Source organism: Cannabis sativa, chromosome 2 (genome assembly GCF_029168945.1).
Source record: "Cannabis sativa cultivar Pink pepper isolate KNU-18-1 chromosome 2, ASM2916894v1, whole genome shotgun sequence".
Classification (NCBI taxonomy): Eukaryota; Viridiplantae; Streptophyta; class Magnoliopsida; order Rosales; family Cannabaceae; genus Cannabis; species Cannabis sativa.
The window spans coordinates 3,232,930-3,255,344 of record NC_083602.1 but is presented as its reverse complement, the minus strand read 5'-3'; the positions used below and the strand labels follow the sequence as shown (position 1 = coordinate 3,255,344).

Genomic DNA, 22,415 nt, shown 5'->3' with positions numbered 1-22,415 from the left:
TGAGCTAGCCCTCGTTCGTTTTAAGCTTTGTATACTCTATTCTATATAAATATCTACAAGCATAAATATAAATATAAAAAATCATCAAACTTATGAGAATAATTATATGTAGGAGTGATGAAGACGTAACCTATAAAAGATGAATATACTACATGAAAAAATGAAGATGATTTCGATTTACATATCAATACTATTTTATTTTGTAAAAAAATATATGCATAATAAATATAATAGATTTGTCTTTTTAAATTGTGTATTTTTTATTTTATATTTTACCAGTTAGTAATAATTACTATGTTTTACATAAAAATAACTACAAGTGCACTTTTTCTCCATTATAAAATGCTAATTAAATTAGATAAAGAGAATAAAATGATACTAAATAATAATTATATTTATTCTTGGTATCTGATCGTAACATTTCTGATATTTTTATTTCTAATGAAATCTTATATCTTTTGTATTCTAAATGCTAATTTATTTAATAAAGTTGATATTTCATCTAAAATAATAATAATTATAATTATCTTTAATTACAAAATAAAAAGAATTTGTACATACAAATGCATTTGGAAGAAAACTAAGACCATTAACTATAAAATAATAATAGACATATAAAGTATTATTAATTATTTTTTTAATTATATAAAACATTATTTACGATATAAATTAATAAGAAAATTACAATGGACACATAAAATATTAATAATTTTTTTTTTAAATTACTAATAAAATTATTAAATAGAAAATTCAATGATAGGAAAAAAAAAATAATATAAAGTTACCTAAATCTAAAATAAAGCTTATTAAAAATTAAAATAAGAGTAAAAATTAATATAAAATATTAAAAAAATTAGAATCTCACCAGTCGAATGTTAATATTCTAGGATGTCTCCCTTCATTACTTTTGTTTTATTTTCTTTTATAAGTAAAAGTTTATTAGAAAGCAAGGCAGAAACTAGTAGTCACAAAAGGGGGCTACATCCCTTACAAGACCAGTGGTCTTCACCCTCGATTCTCTAGCCCAACGAGATAAGGAATCGGCCAAACTATTCTCCAAACAGAGAATGAACGAAACAACGACATCCTCAAAGGATTTACACAGCTCAAGACAATGAGAAAATAAAGGATAAGTGCCCCAACCAAAAGGAAGAGAACCTGACTCAAAAGCCAAAGCTGCCACTTTGGAATCCGTTTATATCTTGACCTTGCAAACTCGACGATCAACTGCCTCTTTCAGCGCTAACTGAATGCCCAACAACTCTCCTTCCAACACACACAACACCATTGAGAAGTCAACAACAGTCTAAAGTCGTTATTTAAAATAACTTTGTCTTTATCTTTTATTCGTATCTCTTACTCAACATATAAAATAAAAATAATTAAATATATGAGAACGAAAAATAATAAAAAATACAAAAAATAATAAAAAATAAATTTTTTAATTGGAATAAGATTGTATATTAGAATATTTCTAAAAAAAATTATATTTTAAAATAGTTTAAATATAAATTAGTTTTGATTACTATGTAGAAGAATAACTCTACTTTCATTATAATAATTTTTTTTGAAAGGTTGACTGTAATAATCTTTATGTATATGCATAAACATTTATAATATTTTAATCTTTAGTTATAAAATAAATGAAAAAGAATTTCACAATAAAAACAACAAATTATGCAATTATTTTCTTTAGTGAGAATATATAAACAAACCTAATGAGTCACCAAAAAAAATTATTTCTTCTATTATTTTGCATTAAGAATATGAGAGATCATCTTTCCAAAAGTATTATTGATTATATATGGCTTTGTTACATTTCTAATCTCTTTTAGCCTCAACAATATCATAGATGATCTACTCATACACAGTAATGTTATAAGAGGATATATTAAGCTCAAGATTTATTTTTATCGTTTATTTTATTATTTAACAAAATAAAGAATTTAATTGGTAACTTGTTGAGAAATGAGATTTGTTTTCTCATTTTTTTTTTCCTTATTATGATAAAATGAGATTTGGTTTAGTATAGCACAAACAATAAACCTTATTTCCACACAATTTTTTTCCATTCCTTTTTTTCAAGCCTTTTGTTGTTCTTCTTCTTATTTTTTTTTTTTTTTGAAAAGAAATAGGATGGATTTTAGTGTGCCTGGTGTTGTTACGATAATTAAAGGTGGATTTTGAAAATAAATAAAATATTAGTGAGACAAGGTTGTTGTTTACCAATGAAATTGACCACTTTTGTTTCTTATACTCAGTACTCTTGTGACTTGTGACTTGTGACTTGTCACTTGTGATGATGGGTCAGTCCCACGCCTACTAATTAATACTATACCTACCCAAGATTCTCAGTTCATTTATGATATGAAATTACTCATGCACTGTTTCAATAGATAGTCCTTGTTGGATTGAATTGGTAACTTAGGGGGGTGTTTGTTATGGAGAAGGAGAAGTATTGGAATTTGGGAGCTTTTAAAGAGAACTTATTGGTATATTTTTTTTATATGAAAATGTGTTGGGTCCCACGATAACTTTTGAGTGTGATTAGTTTAAGATTTGAAAACTATTTTATGTTTTTGAAAATTAAAATGGTGGGGTCCACGTAAGAATTCTTGATTAGTTGAGTGTTTTTAAAAATAAAATTTGAACACTATTGTGAGTTTTAGGCTAAAAAATGAAAACACAATTTTTATGTATTTTGTGTTTTCAAATCATTGAATCCAAAAACTCTCTAATTATTCTCTTGCTTTTTTATTTTGAGATTCCCAACCAATCACATATTCACTTTTTTAAAACTCAAAAAATTAAATCACACTACAACCAATCACATATTTAAAAACAAATTTTCACTTACAAAATTTAAATTTTTGTTTCCAAAACACATTTTTAAAAAACACAATTTTTGAATCACAAACCAATCAAACCTAGGTAACACTATTTTCATTTAAAGATTTAAAATTTGTGTTAAATTTGATAAAAAAAAATATGTTAGTATATTTGACTTACTATTTATAGGAAAAATGCTAAAAGGTACGTGTGGTGCCTAACATTCTCTTATGTGTCAATATCACTATTGGTCTAACTAATTATCGAATCCTATATAATTTAATATAATAACTTTTAGGGAGTATCGCTAGTCAATCGCAACGCGACATGTCGAGAAGGTGCTAGGCACCACTGGTGCCTAATAGCAATGCTCTATTTATAATTATGCTTCAATGCACAAGATGAAACATATTTCTTTTTATATATACTGTACCCAAAATATCCTGACATAAAGAAGTCACATGGAGAGTATCTTGAAGTGACAGGAGTAAAATTGGTACAATGTTTAAAAAAAGAGGTAAAAATGATAGACTTTTAAAAAAAAGAATAAAAATAAAAGAGGACAATATAAAAAGAGTATATAGTCTAATTTCCTCGATTATATTGATGGTGATTTAGTATTTTATTGAGAATATACAAAAATTATTATTTTTAGTCTTTTATTATTTAAATAAGTGAAAATTACATGAAATATGGGATTTCATAACAAAGTTAGAAAAATATGGCATTTTTAGGTTTGCCACTTTTCTATGGCATTTTTTCACATTTAAGTTTTTTATGGTATTTGATATGCCATATTTTTATAAACTTATTATCCAATCCCATATTTTATGTTTTTGTTTTTAGCTTAATTAGTTTTATTTATTTTTTTAATTTATTTTACACTTACATTTTAGGGTTCTTTTTATTTGAAAAATTTACACCAAATACTACATTTTTTTTCAAACATTACATTTTTAATTTGACAAGAACATTTTACTTTTATACTTTTATTAATTTTTTTTTCTTTTTTACTTATTGAAACTTCAAAAAGTTTTTTTTTTTTTTTGTCTTTTTTATATATTTTTTAGTCAATTTTGGCTCTCTTTTTTCTTTTCAACTTTTAAGTCAGTTGCTACTTTTTTTTTTCTTTCTTTCGCTTATCTCTCTCTATTTTTTTTTTCTAATTTCTCTTTGTCTCTTTTTTTTTTCAATTTTTTTCTCAACCTAATTTTTTTCTCTTAATATATATAATAAGTGTACATTTTTATATTTCATTTTTTTTTTACAAAAATTAAACCTGTTTCTTTATTTAAACTACTATTCGTTTTTTTTTTGTTAAAAACTAATTATTCCATTAAAAACAGCAGAAAAAAAAAACCAGTTTCATCAATATCATCCTGAAAAAAAAAACAATATAAAAAATCATAATCTAAAAAGAATCCAAACTTTAAAAACTAGTTTCATCAACATTGAAAGAAACTAATAATTTCATTTAAAGAATACAAAAAATAGTTTCATCAACAAGATAATGAAAAAAATTACAATCTAAAGACGATACTAACTTTAAAAACCAGTTTCATCAATATTAAAATAAACGAATTATTTCATTAAAAGAGGCAAAAAAAAAAATAGTTTCAACAATAACATAATAAAAAATACACAATGCCTAATAACTAAACTTTTACAAATCAACGATACTAAATTTAAAAATCAGTTTCGAACATATAAAATTTATATCAATACCTAATAATCAAACTTCTAACTTCATTCTTTATTTTGGCATTTAATTTTTTATTTGCTTGCTCAAAAATTAGAGTTAATTTAAACATACAATATGCAGCAAATATAACAAAGAGAATCACAAATTAAAATCAAAGAGAAAAAAAAAGAAACAAAGAAAATTAAAGAGACAAAAGTGCAATAAAAACCATAAAAGAATAACAAAAAAAAACAGTGGAATGTGAGAAACCAGTTAGTAAAACAACCAAAATAAAAACAAACAAATAAAAACCAGTTTCTTGAGATAAATTAATAAAAAATTGAATAAAACTCAATTATGAACAACAATAAAAAAAAATTAATTACTTAAAAAAACCAGTTATGAAAATAATAAAATAATATGTATGTCAGAAACTGATTAATTAAAATAAAATAAAAATTGTTGTTCAAATATCATACAATAATAAAACTGGTTTTATACAAACGAAAAAATATATAATAATATCATAAAAATTGAGCAACCCCATTACAGAATAGTTAAAACATGTGAAACCAGTTTCGACATGTGAAACCAGTTTTGACGTTATAAAAAATCATAACAAAATACAAATGTTAATAATAAAGTTAATTGAAACCAGTTTCATCAGACAATCAAATAAAAACATACGCACACACAAATATACAAAAAAAAAATACTAATCACAAATATAATCAAAACAACACATAATGCCTACCAATAATTTAATAACAAAATATAAGTGTAAGTTTCCAACCTAGAAACAAAATAATAAAAAAGTAACTTGAAAAAAAAATTCTAATAACATAATGAAACTATTTTTTTTATTCTTTTAATGAAATTAATAGTTTCTTTCAATGTTGTGTTGGAAAAATTAATAATATACCCAAGATCTATTTGTATATAACATAGAACACAATAGTAATATATAATAATTAGGTATGTGTACCTGATTGATTCATAGCAACTATCTCTGTTTGATCCACAGCAGTTACTCCAATTTGATAGTGCAATACTATCAACTAAGTCTTCCTCCCTAGATCTCTAAATCAGAAGCAGTTTATTTATCTGATTATCAAAAGGTATACAATTGTGATGAGACAATATGTATTTATAGAGTTAGGGAGGGGACTTAGCTACAAAACCCTAGTTGGGTGCCTGCTCATCAAAGGCTTCAGTCAACTAGAAAAGCCCACACTTCTGCTTCACCTAGACTTTACACACAGATGCTAAGCCCATTAACAATTGATCACCAACAACATGGGCTAACACAACAAAGAACTATCCAATCAACCCAAGTTTTAATAAAACCAATAAAACTTAATGTAAGCCCAAATAAAAAGTCTAACATGTTGATGAAACTGATTTTTAAAGTTTATATTATCTTTAGATTATAATTTTTTATATTGTTTTTTCTTCAGGATGATGTTGATAAAACTGGTTTTTTTTTTTCTGTTGCTTTTAATGAAATAATTAGTTTTTAACAAAAAAACAAAGAAAAAAAATAGTAGTTTAAATAAAAAAAAAACAAGTTTAATTTCTGTAAAAAAAAAATAATATTTATAGTTGAGATCATTTTTTATTTATTTTAGTATTTGATTTTTTAAAAAAAGAAAAAAATAAATAAAAAGAAACACAAATTTTAAGTTTTTTATGGCATTACTCAAGACTTTTTCCCATATTTGTAAGTTTTTTAAAAAAATGCCATATTTAGTGTAATTAAGTTTTTATGCCATATATATCAAAACTTATCTTTATTTTCCCATATTTTTGTAAATAGCCCTTTAAATAATGGTAATATACTAAATAAGTAAAGAATGTAAAGTTTAGTAAGAGCCAATAAATCAAAATTAGTGACATTATACTAAATAAAAAAAATAATATTTATTGTGGGTTAATTTTGCACAATAATATATTTTGTGTCAAATTTAGCACAACTTTTAGTATATTTCAAATTTAGCACACTTTTTAGAATAATATTAGAGTAGTAGTTTTTCTTTTAAGTGTACTTAAATATAGCAATACACCGTCTGTTTGACACTCCACTGGAGATGCTCTAATATGACAAATTAATTTCTAGAGTTTTACAAGGAGCATTGCTATTGGGCACCAGTAGTGTCCAATACTTTTTATAGGTGGCGCTCCATAATTGATAGAAACTATTTTCTTAAGTTATATGGGACCCGATACCTTATTATATCAATAGTAGTATAACACCGAGAAAGATACTAAGCACCAATAATATTTTTTAACAAGAGCAATGCTATTAGGCACCAGTGGTGCCTAGAACCTTCTCGACATGTTACGTTGCGATTGGCTAGCGATACCCCCTAAAAGCTATTATATTAAATTATATGGGATCCGATACTTAGTTGGATCAATAGCGATATTGACACATAGGAGGGTGTTAAGCACCACTGATACCTTTTAGCATTTATGTTTCTAACAATTCTCTTTCACAAGTGATTCCCACATTCCCATGCAAATAAAACTTAAACAAACACCCCCTTAATTAATAAAGCAACACCTAGTGACCGTATGCCCTTCCTCTTGAAAAAGCATATCAAAAGGGTCAATATGAATATCTCTCTGTGCCTTTATTATGTTGGTTGTATGGCCAAGACTAAAAGAGGGTGGTTTAGTGGGAAGTGAAATAATTGAAGCTTTTCTTTTTCATTTATGGCTTAGTTTGAGGTGGGTTTCATTTGAGATTTTTGAGATATTTTATGAGATTTTGAGCTTGAAAGAAACACTGGCTATGGTGAAGGAGAACAAAGACTCATCAGGTTTGTTATATATAATTGTGTATGTTTTCCTTTAATTTTATTTTTGCTTATAAATCTTAATGTTATTGGTTCAATATTAACATTCTTCTGTCTATTTTTCTATTGCATGCATTGGAAGCCTTTAATCTTTTTTATGAGAGTGAAACATATCACATTTAGTTCTCTATCACATTAATTTCACTCTCTTTTAAAAAATTATGAGCTTTCTTTTATTATTTAATTTTATTTTACTATATATTTTTGTAGGTATATCATGCAAGTGCAACAATTCAATAAATCATCTCAACAAATTTGTAAGTTGTTATTTTTTTAAGGCATAAATAGTTAATTTTATTTAATTAGTAACAAATATTTTAGAAATTTTTACACCAAAAATTTATTTTGCACATTTTATTACGGTTTTACCCCTACAGGCCTACATCAACATTTTTATTTACCATCTTTGTTTTATTACAATAATACCACTTACTCATTATTCCCATGCACAGACACGTGTGTCATCCCCATCACACATCAATCAACTTCCACTCTCTTTCCTCTCTTTTTTCCTTTTCTTTTAATTTGATTTTCGATTTTCCTTCAGTTTTTTTTTGTTTGGAAGATCAATAACCTCCATTGTTAAGCATAACTACCCATTATTCATCACGGTTTTTTCCCTCTCATTTTTTGTTCTTCTAAAAATTTTCAACTCCCACTCAACCCACGATTCCTCAAGTTTTTTTCTCTCTCAGTTTATTCTTGTTTCAAATTTCTTTATAAAATGACCATCACTCGTTCATCCTCATCTCCTTCCCCAGTTCAGAAAAAAAATCGAAAATGGGCTTGAAATCTTTGGCTAACAAATCAAAGGGTAAACGTCCGATCGTTGAAGAGGAGGATTCTGATTTTGATCCTCCTTTGACCAAGCGTGGGAGGCCACATACTACGAAGAAATCGAAGCTCAATATGGAGGAGCAAATGGTTCAAAAAATTTATGGGAAAAAAGCTAGTGCATCTGCCGAAGTTCGAACAGAGGTTGGTTTTCAGTTTCATTTTCGTTTCTCCCTTTTTGAACATTTTAGTGTTTTCCCAGATTTTTGCATTTTCTTGTTCATTCTGCTTCGTGTAATTTTAGGGTTTCCTTTTGAAAATTTCGTTTTATCTTGTTTAATTTTTTAGGTCTTTATTGTTGGTTTTGAGCAATTTATTTTGTTCTTTTCTGGGTTTGGTTTTTAAATTTGATTTTGTTTTCTTTATTTACAGTGTTTGTTTGTGTTTTAGGTTCTGTATTTTGTTTTCGTTTTAGTGTGTACAATCAGTTGTCTGTAGTTTCTTATTAGATTTTTTATAGTTTAATGTTGGTATGTTTGATGTGTTTTTCGATTTCATTAGGTCTAGTTGTTTGCTGTTAGTTTTTAGGTATCAAAATGATTTTAGATGTTTGCAGTTTATATTTGTATAGTTGTATCTGTTTGGTAGTTTTTTTTTTTTTTTGGTTTTTGATAGTGTTGTTGTAGTTGCCATACTGCATTATTCACAATTAATAATTTATTGTGACCATTTTGGTTATGTTGCAGGTCTGGGACTACAAATTTAGTCCTTCTGATTACTATAGATCTAAGTGTGTTTGCACTAGTCTTTTTTCTGTCATAGATAATATTAAGAAAACTTTGTCTGTTAATTTACTGTCCATGTTTCGTGAAACTCAGTTTGGTCATTTTCTAGATATGCCTGAGTTTGTTTTTCATCCCCAAGTTGTGCATAGTTTATTACTGAGGGAAGTTTTCCAACCCAATCCCAAAGAGTTTTAGGCTAAGGTTGCTGGCCGTTGCATACGGTTTAGTACTGAGGAATTTTATTTGATTTCTGGAATTGATTGTTTCGGTGATTGCAACAAGTTGTTGTTTTCACAGGAAACAAATCAGTTGGTAGAAATCTGTTTTCGTGTGGTGTAAAAACCATTGACCACAAAGCCATTGAGGATGCTTTCGTGGGTAGTAGGTGGGGTTTGGATGAGTCCCTTGGATTGAAAATTGATGTTTTGCATTTTATTCAGTGGTTTCTTCTTAGTAATACTCCTGATAAAGAAGTATCTAGGTTTGATCTAGATGTTGTGGATAGCGGTCGGTGGGACGAGTATTGTTGGGGTAGGGAATCCTTTAAATTGACTATTGATTCATTCAAAGGTAGAATTCAGCATGGGATTTTAATGAAAAATAAGAAGGCAGAGAAGGGAGGCCAGTATGATGGTTGGTATAGGGCTTTGGGATGTCCATGGGTTTTTACGGTTTGGTTTTATGAATGTTGTCCTGCTATGGTCAACTCTTTCTGTAAAAGAGTTTCATCTTCTATTCCAAGGATTCTGAATTGGAGCAACACCATTGTCACCAAAAATCCAACTCTTCGAGACTTGAAGGGCAAGATTTTTGATTTGCCGTTGAACAAGGTAAAATACAGTTTCTTTACTGTTTCTTTTCAGTTTTATTTATGTTGTTAATTTTTTGTTTTTTTTAATTATTTTTTATATTTTTATATTCTGATTGATTATTCTGTTCAGTTGAAGATCAAAAACATGTGTCCTACTGATGAAGAGAGGCAGAAGCTTCAACTTGACGAGGACGTGGCTTTTGCCGCACCGCCTTTGTAAGGGGAGAAAGATTTTGGTGTTGCTGTGTTATGGTGAGCATTTTTAAGGGATAATACTTATAAGTATGTTGTTTTAGAGATGTATCATGTGCGTGCATGTGTGTATGGGCAGGGACATGGTGATTGCGGATTCTTTATGAGGATCACGTCAACCTGGCAACTGCCTTCGAGTTCACACTCTCTCGACACAATTTCAATCTCTTTCCAGGTCTTCGAGTGCCACTTCCTCGACACATTTTCAATCTCCTTCCAGTCCTTCGCGACCCACTTCCTTAGCACAGTCTCAATCTCCCAATACTAGTTCCACTTCCTCGACACAGTTTCAATCTTCTTCAGCCCTTCGCGACCCACTCCCTTAGCACATTCTCAATCTCCCAGTACCCAAGATTTTGTGAGGAGGTTTCGGTCTCCTTCCAGCCAAGATGTGGTGAACAAGAAAACTGAGCTACTTGCTCAATCTCTTGAAGTGGTTCAATCAAGTGCTCCTGCCTATTTTAATATCATTAAAAAAATTTGCTGATTGTGAATTGGATGATGAGTAACTTGATGCATTTGACTGAGCCACTTATGTTCTACGCAACCACCCCATTTTGTAAGCTACTCATCATCCTCAATTGCTAATTATTTAACTAAAATATGATATGATATGATAATTATCAGAGCATTTTCTTTAGTATGAGGTATGCTTTCATCAACTTGAAATTTACCTTGAAAAAAGATACTGGAAATCCGTTTGATTATTGAATTGAAATATCATGATGGTAACAATGACAAATCTATTTTTGTTGAGCATTACATTACTACTTCATAGAAGAACTTGAAGTTTGAGCATGATTTTTATTTTTGTTATGTTTTTGTGTTTTGTTTCATGTATGCTTTTATTGTTTAATTAACTTGCTGTCATTTGGAGTTTTTGGATTAAAAGTTGAAGAAGATTCACAAATTTATGTCATCAATTAAATGATAGAAACAAGAATTTGTCAATTCTATTCTGTTCTTGTTATGTAATTAAGAGAGACTATGTGGATGAATGAGAGAACAATTTTTCATAAATTTGAGAAGTACTAATTAGGTATTTGATTGTTTTCTCTATTAGATGCTCACTTGTTATTTTCATTGAATAAAACTATTTAGAAAAGGTAGATTTGTAAGTTTCTTTGAACTAATTCTATTGTACTTTGACATGCATGTACGTACATTACGCAATTCAATAAATCATCTCAATGCCATCCGAACCAACAATCTTAGAAGATAGATTTGCTCATCCAATGGGAGGTCTCACAATTCCCTTCAAGGAAAATGTCTTGATTGTTGCAAATTTTTCGTTGAGGATCATGAACATGAAAATGTCCTTGAGAATGATACAATTGAATACTAGTACAATACTAGTACACTTGTTTCTTTCATCAATTGTTACTGAAACAAGAAATTATGTTTTGATTTTTTAAGTTGTTCTATTAATAATCTTGTATAAGTTTCTTCTGTTAATTAGTTATGACTGCTTATAACTATAATTAGGTGTTGCTTGGTCATTATGAGTAAGATTAGAAAAAAGAGAAGAAAATTTATAGAGTTTTGGAGGGTTGTAAAGAGTTCATTGGTGAGCTTTCTTTGTAATTTCAGAAGCAAGTCTTCTTGGTGTGATTGTCTTGTACTGATCTCGATTCATCAATTAAGTTTCTCAGCCATTTCAAGGCTGTTGTAACCCTCAGATTCGATAACAAATGTAGTGAGTCAAGATACAAACTTGACACTAAGCAACTTAGAAGAGAAGGTCTCTTCTTCAAATGCTAACCAAGCAGCTGATGTTCCTTTCTTTACCTTACAATTCTTTTTAATATATGCTGGCTTCTTTTCTATCTTCAATATGTAAAATGAAGATATTGGAGTTATAAAATAATCTAACCAATAAGAGTTCTCCTCTCAAACTTTATAATGAAATGTGGAATTTTTGTTTTGCCAATTGGGAATTGGATGCCCAATTCAATCCATTTGTCTTATCACTAAAAAAAAAGTATGTATCCTACTTGAAATTACTCTTATGCCCTTTTGTGTACATCCTATAATGCCCTTGGATCCGTACAGGGCCCTGACCCATACCGTGCTCGACTCTGGTTTAGACCTTGTAACCAGCTTGGACTTCGAACCCGTACTTGGTCCCGACCCGAATCACCGACGTGGATTCAAACCCAAACCCCAAACTCAGTCTCGACACTGACAACCTGAATCCCGACCACAGACTTAGACCTAAATTCTGGGTATGTGTGAGAAAATATAAAGAAAAATATATTAAAACAAAGAAAAAAAGTTGTGTTTAAAAATAGAAAGCAACATTTCGATATTTGCTAATTTGTTTTTTTAATTCAGTTTTCTAAAAATTATTTTGCCAAACACCCCAATTGATTAAAAAAGAAGTTTTATGTTTTAATAAAGTAAAAGTTATGAAGTAGATCATTACTCTATTATCTACTTTACTCTAAGGCCCTTTTTTGTACATTGCTCAACTCTAGCAAGGATACAAATGAACTTTCACACCCTCAAATATCCCTACATATAAATATATTTTCTTCTAACCCTAAACACTGCCCCTCTCTCTCTCGAATTTACAGTCTCTCACTCTCTGAAGATTAATAGCTCAAACACATCATGAGGATCACTACCATCATCTACCTCAGATCTCTTCAAGCAAATCAAAAAGTAATTTGCTTTGATTTGTACAGGTATTTTCACTATACAATTATATATACACATTTCGTTTTTTGAGAAAATTTCTGGCTGTGTATTTCTTACTTGCTATGGTTTTGATTGTTTTAAATATATAACATCAGTTACATACACTTTCTTTTTTCAATTTTTTTTTTTGAAAAGTAAAATTGGAAAAATTATAGTTCAACTATATGAGTACAAAATGACCCAACTACAAAGAAATTGTTATTATTCATTTCTTAGTTACAATTATTTTTTGACTTGTATGCATAATGTTTTCATGGCATAACAATGTTAGTTATTTAAATGTTTTCTCTATTAGAAGTTTTTCATTTTTAATGTATCAAACTATATGAAAGTGTTAAAATTATCTATTTATATTCAAATTATTTTATTTATTCAGGTACATTGAGCAATCCAATAAATCATCTCAACAAAACAAGAGAGGTATATTTTAAAAGTGCTTATACCTTGTAAATGCCATGAAGGCAGGATGTGTTGGAAAAATCTAGGATAGGCCATAGATTTTAAGGAGATTTTCATGGGCCACCTTATTTTGGCAATTATTTTTAAAAATAACGTTGTTTTTGTTTATTAAGTTTCTTTATATATAGTTACCGTTTTTTTTGGTAATTTTCTATTTTTAACGATTTGTATATTGGGCTTAGAATCCCGGTTTTTTCGGCCCAATTTTTTAAAACACACACTCTTTGTACGCGTGGGCGCGTGACGTCAGGGTGAGCTGATACAGCTACAACACGCAATCATCACGTAGACTGTGCAGAGGTTTTCATTTCATTTGTTCATTTCAAAAGTTTTATGTTCAGTTTTTTCATTTCATTTTTTCTTTTTCATTTGAAAAGTTTTCAAAGCTTTGGAGGGAATATTAGGGTTAGGGTTTCTTCTTCAGTGATATTGTTTCCTTTTAGTTGTAATGGCGATCCTTCGATCGTCTAGCTCTCCTTCTCCATTGCCATTGTCTGATTGTGGTGCAACCGAGAAGGATTTGTCAACGTGTGTCGCCGGTGGTTCGAAGCCGTCGTGTTCTTCAAAGAGCAGGGGTTTTGCTGCAAAGAAAAAATGAGATAAGGAGAAGATAGTTGAGAAAGGGAAAGCAGTTGAAGATGATCGTGTTTTGAAAAGAGTTAGGAAATGTGCATCTCTGGATTCGGATTCTGAAGATGAGCTAGACATGGATATATTCAATGGAGCAAAGGTTATTTTTCTTTAATCTTAGCTTTTTTGTTTTCATTTTTTAGTTTTTTTTTTTATATATATTATGTTGTATGATTTTGAATTTGTTGTTTATGCTGTTGTTTTTTTTTTTTCTTTTTTGTTGCTTTTTTTATTTTCATTTTTGTTTCGTGATGTTCGTTGGTGTTGATTTAGCTTTCTTTTTTTTTTTTCTTTTCTTCTAAGTAGTTTTATTGTGAGTTTTTTATATATATTTTTGTTTTGTTTTTTTTTGTTCGATATGTTGTTGATTTTTTTTTTTATACTGATTCGTTATATTTTTTGAGTGTGTGGAAATGAATAATGATGGTATTATATTAAAGGTTTTGAAGTGCATTAAACTTGAAAGGAAAAGAAATATTCTAACTAGTAACTACTGGTGTTTGACTGGTGCTGATGACTACCAAATTATCTGGCCAACTCCAAATCACGACCTATCTCTGTGCTGATTTGGGTTGTAAAGCTATGTTCTCATTCTTGTTGCTGTCTACAAATAACTTTCTGATTTTCTTGACTGCATTCGTTCTGTTCTGTTAAACACCCAACATAAAATTCATACTAGTTAAGTTTCTAATTTAATATTTTCCCCTTTTGAAGTGAAATTTAACCATATATTTTACACTAGTCTAGATGATTAATTTAACAAATAGATCTGACTTGTTTTGTTTTTACACATTTTGTGTCTTGCAACTTTCCATTAAGAGTCTGGCTGCTTTTTTATGTTTAATATTTTCCACTTTTTTTTATTTTTTTTAGTTAGAAACATGGCTGCTTTTTTTTGAATGTTTATATGTTAAGAGTCTGGTTTCCATTAAGAGAAGTGGTGAAGTTGATTAAAAATAGTTTTCATTAGGCTAATCATTCTTTTGTTTTGTTGCCCCTGATCATCTATAAAGTAGATGTGATTAAAATTTCCAAGCTATTTATAGGCTGTGTAGCACCTTTTGGTTTGTAAAGGCTGCTTCAAGCATATAATAACACTTAACTTGATTACATTCAGGCCTTAAGTGTAGGATTTTTCTACCCCATAACAACTGAACTGGCCTGCATTTCAGTAGAGAACGGTTTGTGCATATCTGATGCTCAATACCTCTTCCATTATATGTTTGTAGACACACTTAACCCTGTCCATTTTGTGTTTTCTTGTTAGGAAACAACAATTCTTAACCGGGTTTGGTTAAAGGTTGAATTTCTCTTTGCGTTTGATTCTTATAAGAAAAAACATGCTTAACTCTCTCCTAAGCTACTGCTACTTACTAAATATTCCATCTATTCATTTCGTTTCTAATTGAGTTGCTTGATCATGATCATGAAATCACTAAAGTTGTTTAAAGTGTATTTTTCTGGAACCATTTGTATGTTATTTGTCAATAACACTGTTCTTGGCTTATAGAAAATGTGTCACCCTTTTTGTTTTCTCTCTTTTGAAATGCTGGCGTCCACCCAGCTGTTTGTTTTTAATCTGTGTTATTGACAAATTGATAAATTCCTAACAAATTGATACATATTCATCCTGTGATATAAGATTTCGAAGAAGATCTGTGTTTATCTTTTGAAACATATGGTGGGGTAGTGAGTAGATTCTTGTCTAGTAATTTTAAGGACGATGGGTTTGCTGTAAAAATGGTTGTTCTTTACTTTATAACTAATTGCTTGCTTAGTAGGGGAGAAGATAAGAAAGTTCATGCTGGGCTGTTAAATTTGATAGGTTGTGGGGAGTTTAATTCATACCCTTGGGAGAAATTGTCTTATGATTACACCTTTCATGGATTGAGGGTTGGGTTGAAGTCAAAACAGATGCAAAAGAAGAGGGATTTAGATATTAAAGAGAAAGGTGTTAGGCAATACCGAATGGGTGGCTTTCCATTTGCATATCAAGTTTGGCTGTATGAAGTGCTTCCAATTCTAAAGAGGGAGGACATTTGTTCGTATGATCCTGCTCCAAGTTTCAGAATTTGTAGGTGGACTGATAGTTCTTCTCCAAATTCAAATAAACTCGAGAAAAAAGTGTTTTCATCGTCTAAGGTAAAAAAATAAAAAATTAACTGTTTTTATAGGTGAGATTGCCTTCCTGGTTGTTAAACTTGTGAATCTCAACTAATATATTATATGAGCTAAGATTCAAAATCCAATATAATAAAGAAAAAAACTCTTTTTGTAACATAATATACTTGATTGGGGTTTTGATTGAATCTTTTTTGTAAAAGAATAGGTAAATTTTGCAAAGCAACACTAATATGAAAGTATGTGTGATCTGTTACAAACTTGTTTGAAAATATCTAGTTGCAACCCTAATAAGTAAAAAAATAACTAATTGCGTGTCATTCATATTGAATCTTTTTGTAAAAGAATAGGTAAATTTTTTAAAGCAATTATTATTTTTGGTTGATATTTTTTTTTTCATTTGCAGCATATTGATGTGTTATTTTACTATTTGAGGAAGAAGATTGAGTATGATCAATCTATCAAGCTGAAAGTCAGTTGTTATTTTGCAACTCAAATTTTTGAGTTGTATGGAAATTATCTTGGCAAGGGGGAGAATCGCTTTTCTGTTCCCAAGAATTTTAGGGCTGCTAGCTATATTGAGGGATTTTGCATGCTTGTTTCAAAGCCATGATTGTTGCTTGATTATGTTTTTTTTTTTTTTTGGGGGAGGTTGCTTGATTATGTTTTGATTCCAGTGAATGTTGCTTCATTGGTACATTTTATTGTGATCATATTTGACATTAAGAATAGATGTTTAAAAGTATGCAACTCACTGTCTGTTGGCAAATTTAAAAACTTGAACAACTTTGTCAAGGCTTTTGCTGTGAAGATCCCAATTCTGTTGGAACAAGTTGGTTTTTATGGTCGCAGGAAGGATATTGACATCTCTAAAGGATTGTTCAAGGGGAAGCGTGAGTATGATCCCCTTGATATCTTTATTGTTCAAGGTCTGCCACAACAAACTCTTAGGTAATTGTTTATATTGTTTTTTTTTTATTTATTTATTATTATAGTTGTTTTTGTTTTGTATCAATTGTCCTTTTATTTTGTTTTTATAACATGTTTTGTCTTTTTATTTATTCATTGTTTATGTTTTTCTGCAGTGATTGTGGTATTTTCATTTTCAAGTACTCTGAATACTTTGCACATGGTTTGATTGAAGATATTCCAAATCCTTTGGATGTGAAGTTTGTTTGGAACAAAGTTTGTGTCGAGTTGTTTGTGCATGGCATGACAAAACAAGTAAATGGATACATTTCTTTATCCGAACATCCTAGAAGGGCGCCAGTTAAGGACGATGGTGGGGCGGAGTAGATTGTTGATAGTAGTGTCTTTTTTTGAAGTACTTTTGTATGTAATTGTTCAAAACAGTTTACATGTAACTGATTAAGAACAAACCTTTTATGGTTCAAACATTTTTTAGGAGTTTATTGTTATGTAAAGATATTGTGCTGGAGTTTTTCGATAGGCAAACTCTTTTTAGAGTTTGTTGTTTGTTTGAAGTTTATGTTATAGGTTTGAACTTGTTGGAGACTATTGGAAACAAAGTGTTAAGATTTTATAGTATTTTGGAATTTATTTTGGAAATATATTTCTTTTGTATATGTTTGGATTATGTTAATATAGATTTCTTTTTTTTTTTTTTCAATCTGTTTGGATTATTTTGTATATGTTTAATTTTATTTTAACTAATGTTCAAATTATGATTGGAATAACAACTTAAGTTATACATTTAGCAACATGTTAGTATTTTAAAAGAAATTGAATTCAATTTTTGTTTTATACTTTCTTTCTGTACCATTTTTATATTATTTTAGTATTTGACTTTTTTTTTGTTATTTATTTTTTCAAGGTCTTTGTGGGGGAGTTCAAGTTGTTGTTAGATAGAGGTTAGTTTTTTTTTTTTTTTTTTTGGTACATGTATGTTTGGCTTTAGAAATCTTAACAATATCATACTAACATTAAGAACCACAAAGTAAAAAATTCTAATCACATTATGAGATTTGAAAGTTCAAAGAACCAAATAGTTTTTTGTTGTGTTACATATCCATACCAGCCACCACCCCCAATAGTGCCATACTGATGTGGCGCTCAGGTAAGTTCCATTTCTTTTATTTTTAATGTCACATTAGGGACAATGTGTCACTTTAGTTTGGGAGGTTTTAAGTCTTTACGTTTTTAGTTTTTAGTTGTTTCTTTGTTTTGAGTCAATTTGCTTAATGTGAGACAATTTAAACGTAGGTAAATAGCATGATATGAAAATTTCATTTATTTTTGTAAGTTATTTTTATCATTAATTATATTTTTATTTTTATTAGGTACAATGAGCAATCTAATAAATCATCTCAGCAAATTTTGTAATTATTGGTAAGAATTTATAATCAATGACTAATTGATATGATATGATATGAAACTTCTTTGGATAATTAACTTAATATTTATATGATTTGAACATTGTTATTAGTAATCTATTATTTATCAATACCAGTTCAGGAAATAAGATATGTTAGGAAAGCGGTGAACATGTTCCTCCCTTGGCTTAAACATTTAATTTTAACATTAAAAGTTCTTTTTTTTTAAAGTTACCGTTACAAATTAAATATGAAAATTTGATCTATTATGTTATTTTGTAGGGTCCTATGCCTCGTCAAGAAGGTGGTGGTGATGATGATGTAATCCAGTCTTCCATGTCGTCCTCTCCTTCATCACCATCTCCATCACGCGGAGCATCGTTTTTTTGAATCTTCAGGTGGTGTCAGGGATGCTTGAGGAATTTCATAAAAGTTCCTTGTTGAGATGGGCTTCATCAGTGGCTTGACAATGTCCCCTTCCATGGTTGGAACACCCTGACTAAGGCATAAATCTGTAATCAAAGCATCATGAGCCATTCCATCCCATATCAAAGGTCATTTTTCGTCATAATAGCATACACCACCACACAACGATCATAATTTAATATTGAGACATGGGATGTTGGCATAATTCTGGCGATTACAAAATGTCCATGCTCTCGCCACTGGATTGAGCTGCCAACGGTATAGAAGAGGATATGCACGTGCTAGAGAGTTGCTTAGGAACGAGACAACTAATGTGGATAGAGCTTATTTATGGGTACTAGGTCGAAAATACAAGAAAGGAGAGCTTGTTGGTAATGCATCACAAGTAAAAGAAACAAGTGTAAGTAAAATAAACTTAAATGTATATTATGATATTCATCATTATCAATTATTTCAATTTGTTAACTTATATGCATCTTATATGGCAAGTAAATTACCAACAACTAGAAGCAGAGGGTAAATGGAAACTTAAGAGCATGTTTGGTATTGCTTTCTGTTTTTTGTTTTCAAAAAATTGTTTTTGGAAATGAAAACAAAAAATAGTTTTTGAAGTTTTTAAAAACAAGTCATGTTTGGTTAGTATTTTTTAAAAACAATATTGACCAAAAGTGAATTGGTTTTTAAAACAGAAAACAACATTTTGTTGTTTTCAAAATTCTTGTTTTTTGTAACTTTGTTTTCTGAAAACTGTTTTCAAAAAACAAGGCCAAACAAGCGAAATTGTTTTCAAAAAACAATTTTCTGTTTTTAAAAACAGAAAACAGTTTTTTAATTATGATGCCAAACATGCACTAAAGGTTCCAAAGATGTGCTAATTATGGCATTGAGCAATCCTGAGAACCGAGGCCATGCTTGTGGGATGGGTTTTGGTGTAACCCTCAGTCAATATTTTCACACCCCACAACGTACGTCAAAAAAAAAGGGAAAGGCGAAGAAAAAGTTAGACATGATGATTTTGATCAACAAATGTATGAGCAAGAAGAACAAATTCTTAAAGAGTGAAGATCGATTTCTTCCTGATATATAACAATAGTATCCAGATATGTTAGATGCTCAATTTCATTTTCTTCCTGTTTGCAATGAGTATCTAACCCATGTTTCAATTTAGAATTTCCACTTGTTCCACCATGTTTCAAATTAGAATGCCCACTTGATAACCAGGATTCAACTTAATGAATCTGCAATAATATGATTATGACATTTCATACCAGCACTTCAGAAGATAAACAGTAGGTGGCGTTATTTGACTATATCGAAGGTCAGAGCATTTTCTTTAGTATGAGGTATGCTTTCATCAACTTAACTTGAAATTCACCTTGAAAAACGATACTGGAATTCTGTTTGATTATTGGATTAAAATATCATGGTAACAATGACAAAACTATTTTGGTTCAGCATTACACTACTATGGTGAGGTACTTCATAGAAGAATTTGAAGTTTGAGCATTTGTACTTGCTTGATTTTTATTTTTTGTTTCATGTATGCTTTTATTGTTTAACTAACTTGCTGTCATTTGTAGTTTTTGGATGAAAAGTTGAAGAAGATTCACAAATTTATGTCATCAATTAAATGATAGAAACAAGAATTTGTCAATTCTATTCTTTTCATAAATTTGATAAGTAGTAATTACGTATTTAATTGTTTTCTCTAATTATTATTTTCATTGAATAAAACTATTTGGAAAAGGTAGATTGGTAAGTTTTCTTACAGGTACATTATGCAATTCAATAAATCATCTCAATGTCATCCGAACCAACAACAACAAGGACTTACAAGCAGGCCATTGATCTTTCCAGTGGGCAGTGGCTAGTACTCATCATACCATGGATATTGGTAACTTGTTACTCTGATTAAGTAACTGTTTCAACAAAAATGATAAGGGAAAATTGTATGTATGTGTGAAGCTGAGTATTCTGAGATCTTCTAAAGAAGATGCAAAACCATGTGATATATATTTCAGTTGCTTATGTCTCATTCATTATAGACTAAGTACCATGTGTGTGTATCTTATAGAGCTTTTTCTAGTCAACAACCATTGACAGTTATAGACTATATGTAGACATGATATTTTGTTTATTAGAAGGTCTTCTTCGAGTGCAAACCAAGCAGTTGATGTCCTGAGGGCCGAGAGGCTATTTAGCAGTTTCTATCGGAGATGGAACAAAATTGAAGAGATTTGTGATTCCCATTTCGTACTTAAACCAGCACTCATTTCAAGAGCTGCCTTCCCAAGCTGAAGAAGAATTCAGGTTTGATCATGCGATGGGAACGAAGTCTCACAATTCCATGCAGAGAATATGTCTTCATTAATTTAGTTTCTTGCTTGGATGATGTATTGTTTACAATATTGGGTTTAGGATTAAATGACAACGACAATGAAACAAGTTTAAGTTTTTACTAGTTCTTGTGATAAACTTGAACTTGTTATATGTTCCTTATATTTGTATATATATGCAATTCTCCATCAAAATTCTTGCTTTATCAACACCCTGATTTTGAATTTTGAATTTTGATTTCGATTTTATATATGTATATTTTTTATGTCCCGTGATCTTCTTGTTTTAAGATAGAGAAAGTTAGGATCACCATTGTTAGATTACAAATCTTAGTGTGTGAATTCTTGGAGAGATGTTAAAGAGATTGTTTCTATTCTCAACTTTGTTCATCAATAAATTCATTTCACTTTCTGAATATTGGTTTAGCTACTGTCATTGTATTTAATACTTGACTGAATCTTTATTATGTTGTTTCTTGATGGGATTCAATCCACAACAGATATGTTCTGATTTCAAGTTGTTCTATTAGATCAGCCACTTGTGCTGTCAAATGCTGATGTGGACTGAGATCAGTCATTTGTTTCCCAGCTAGTTTTAATTTTGGAGGGTTGTAAAGAGTTCGAGTGTGTCTTGATGTTGATCTCTCATTGGTGAGCTTTCTTTGTAATTTCAAAAGCAAGTCTTCTTCTTGGTGTGATTGTCTTGTACTGATCTCGATTCATCAATAAAGTTTCTCATCCATTTCAAGGCTGTTGTACCCCTCGGATTCGATAGCAAAGACACAGTATTGGATATACTGTAGTGAGTCAAGATACAAACTTGACACTAAGCAACTTATTAGAAGAGAATGTCTCTTCTTCAAATGCAAACCCAGCAGCTAATCTATGTTCCTTTCTTTACCTTATTATAATTCTAACCATTCTTTTTAATGTATGGTGGCTTCTTTTCTATCTTCAATATATAAAATAAAGATATTGGAACTATACAATAATCTAATCATTAAGAGTTCTCATCTCAAACTTTATAATGAAATGTGGAATTTTTGTTTTGCCAATTGGGAATTAGATGCCCAATCTAATCCATTTGCCTTATCACTAAAAAAAGTATGTATCCTACTTGAAATTACTCTTATGTCCTTTTGTTTACATCCTATAATGCCCTTGGATCCGTACATGGCCCCGATTATACCTTGCCTGACTCCGGCTTAGACCTTGGACCCAGCTTGGATTTCAAACTTGACTCGAATCATCGACATGTACCCAAACCCAAACCCCAGACCCAACCCCGAACTCAGTCTCGACATTGCTAGTGTATTTGAGCCCCGACCACGAACTTAGACCCAGACTCCGGGTACATGTGAGAAAATATAAAGAAAAACATGTTGGACAAAAGAATAAAAATTGTGTTTAAAAACAGAAA

At 29.9% G+C, this 22,415-nt stretch overlaps 1 protein-coding gene across 4 annotated transcripts; it reads left to right on the top strand.

The window, feature by feature from the left end:
* The first annotated feature begins 7,071 nt into the window (after positions 1-7,071).
* Positions 7,072-17,470, top strand: LOC115712663 (uncharacterized). 4 transcript variants are annotated; one of them, XR_009686055.1, is made up of 9 exons: positions 7,072-7,332; positions 7,579-7,625; positions 7,821-8,346; positions 8,889-9,757; positions 9,869-9,990; positions 10,070-12,677; positions 13,067-13,879; positions 15,605-15,921; positions 16,307-16,690. XR_009686055.1 is itself a non-coding variant. In XM_061109895.1 (5 exons), the coding sequence occupies exons 3-5, from the start codon at positions 15,694-15,696 to the stop codon at positions 17,194-17,196; spliced, it is 594 nt and encodes a 197-aa protein (XP_060965878.1). In that variant the 5' UTR covers positions 12,483-12,677; positions 13,067-13,879; positions 15,605-15,693; the 3' UTR covers positions 17,197-17,470. The 4 variants fall into 4 exon arrangements, 2 of the variants coding, with proteins under 2 accessions (XP_060965878.1, XP_060965879.1); XR_009686056.1 differs by lacking the exon at positions 15,605-15,921; XM_061109895.1 differs by lacking the exons at positions 7,072-7,332; positions 7,579-7,625; positions 7,821-8,346; ... (1 more) ...; positions 9,869-9,990; positions 16,307-16,690 and adding exons at positions 16,697-16,851; positions 16,986-17,470 and having other exon boundaries at positions 12,483-12,677.
* Positions 17,471-22,415: the final 4,945 nt, after the last annotated feature.